The sequence below is a fragment of the Austrofundulus limnaeus genome, unplaced genomic scaffold (assembly GCF_001266775.1).
Source record: "Austrofundulus limnaeus strain Quisiro unplaced genomic scaffold, Austrofundulus_limnaeus-1.0 Scaffold314, whole genome shotgun sequence".
NCBI classification, from domain to species: domain Eukaryota; kingdom Metazoa; phylum Chordata; class Actinopteri; order Cyprinodontiformes; family Rivulidae; genus Austrofundulus; species Austrofundulus limnaeus.
Window position 1 is genome coordinate 46655 of NW_013952716.1, and position 2366 is coordinate 49020.

Genomic DNA, 2366 nt, shown 5'->3' on the forward strand with positions numbered 1-2366 from the left:
TTACACTCAAAAAAACAGATTGCTGGATTTACTTACCCAAGTAAAGCCACGTTCACGTTTACATTTAAAGAAATTGTGGAAGTGGCTTTACATTTACTCAACTTGGTTGAGGGGAAATTGTTGACACAACTCATTTAAGTAAATCCAGCAGTCAGTTTTTTGAGTGTATGTAAGATACAGTACATGAAGTGGATTCCTACACTGCCCCCAAGCGGTCATAAAAAGGAAGTGCATGCAGGTTGAAGTGTTTCTGTGGGAAACCAGTCAGAAGGTATTTTGGTGAGGAATACAAGTCACACAACTCAGAAAAGTTTAATTTCCTCCTCCCTCTGACCTTTGACCTCTGCCTCCAGGACAACACCAACATCGACGCGGCCATCAGCTGTCTGGTGGCGCACATCTTGTCCGAGGAGGAGGCCGACTCGGCACGGAGCGAAGYCGGAGGAGTGGTTGTTCTTCAGCAAGTCGACCGCAATGCGAAGGAGAACAAATTAAACGGCTGCGCAGGGTGTCCCACCAATAGACCCTGAGCCAGACTGAGGCTCTGGACACAGGGGGGACACTACAGACAGACAATGAAAAGGACTTTAAATAGTTACTGCRCCTTTTATATAACTAGATCTTTTACTAATTTATTGTTTCTTAAAGACATCTTATAGGAAATAGAAGAGTTTGTTGCCTAAAATAGGAATGTTTAAAGATTTACTTTCTAATTTATTCACAAATTTCAACAAAAACACATTGGATTTTACAAAAAGTATTTTTTTTGTTTGTTTTTGTGGAATATAAAATGATGAATAAAACTCTGATTCTAACCGTTTTAACAGTTTTTGTTTTAGTTTGAGACGTTGAACACTTGCCCATGTCCAGAAGGCACCATGGGACACCCTGGACACGTCTCAGGTCCATCACAGGGACACACAGAGACAACCCTCTCTCAGGGACAGTTAACAGAACTGTTTTTGGTTCTTAGAGAAAACCCACCTGTGCACGGGGAGTACATAAACGAAAGAAACCTGGCCTTGATCCCACAGTGTTGGGGAATTTTAGGCCCATCTCAAAGCTTCCATTATTAACAAAAATCCTGGAKAAAATTGTTCACTCTCAGTTAAAATCCTTTCTAGATGAACGCAGCATCATGATGTGTTCCAGTCTGGTTTTAAAACTCTTCATAGCACAGAGTCAGCTCTACTTAGAGTTTTTAATGWCATTCTTCTGTCATGTGACTCTGGCGATCACGTGATCCTTGTTTTATTAGATTTAACTGCTGCTTTTAATACTGTGGATCACAGCATTTTATTGTCATGCCTACAGCACCAAATAGACATTGGTAGCACTGCTCTGGAGTGGTTAAGGTCCTATCTGGCAGACAGAACATTTTCTGTAAAAATCACAGGGTTTGAATCGTCCTCTGACCCTCTGCCATTTGGGGTTCCCCAGGGCTCATTTCTGGGACCTTTGCTCTTTTCTTTGTATCTCCTTCCTTCAGGTTCAATTTTTAGAAAACACAGCATCTCATTTCACTGTTATGATGATGACTGCCAAATCCTCTAAGATGAGCCAATGCTTGGTCCATTAATCCTCTTCTATTGTGTCTCAAGGATCTCAAAGCTTGGATGGCCTTAAACTTTCTGCATTTTAATGAAAAAAAGACTGAGGTGCTTGTTTTTGGACRTAGTGGAGCATGCCAGAGTCCTTCAGTCTACTTAGATCTCCTAGCACCATACCTCAGGTCCACAGCCACAAAGCTAGGGTTTAAGATGGACAGTGATTTTAAACTCCACAATCAAATAAAGGCCACAGTGAAATCTAGTTTTTATCACCTACAGAAAATAGCAAAGATAAAAGCTTTYTTATCAAACCATCAGTTTGAAACAGTAATCCATGCCTTCATTACATCACGGCTGGATTACTGTAATTCTCTTTATTTTGGCGTTAGCCAGTCATCCCTCACACGTCGGCAGCTGGTGCAGAATGCCGCTGCCCATCTTTTGACAGGAACACGTAGAAGACAACACATTTCCCCTGTCCTGGCCTCTCTCCACTGGCTACCCGTACATTTCAGAACTCATTTTAAAATTCTTTTGTTTGTTTTTAAGGTTTTAAACGGCCTTGCTCCGCCATATTTAACAGAGCTCCTCCATCGTTACGCTCCCTCTCGGCCCCTTAGGTCTGCTGACCAGCTGCTCCTGGCCGTTCCCACCTGTAAGAGGAAGCTTAGAGGAGAAAGAGCTTTCTCTGTTTGTGGCCCTAAGCTCTGGAACACCTTACCATTGTTCATCCAACAGGCCGCCTCATTGTGCATTTTTAAGACCCGTCTGAAGACACATTTTTACTCACTGGCCTTCAACCCAATTGAGACTTGA

At 42.4% G+C, this 2366-nt stretch overlaps 1 protein-coding gene across 1 annotated transcript in view; it reads left to right on the forward strand.

Annotated features, from left to right (window-relative positions):
• Positions 1 to 824, forward strand: part of LOC106527198 (ras-related protein Rab-38) — a gene marked incomplete at its 5' end in the record, with an annotated part of 3518 nt that extends 2694 nt beyond the window's left edge. Inside the window, 1 exon segment of the mRNA XM_014022003.1 lies at positions 354 to 824. Within this exon segment, the coding sequence (XP_013877457.1) occupies positions 354 to 530 (177 nt within the window).
• Positions 825 to 2366: the final 1542 nt, after the last annotated feature.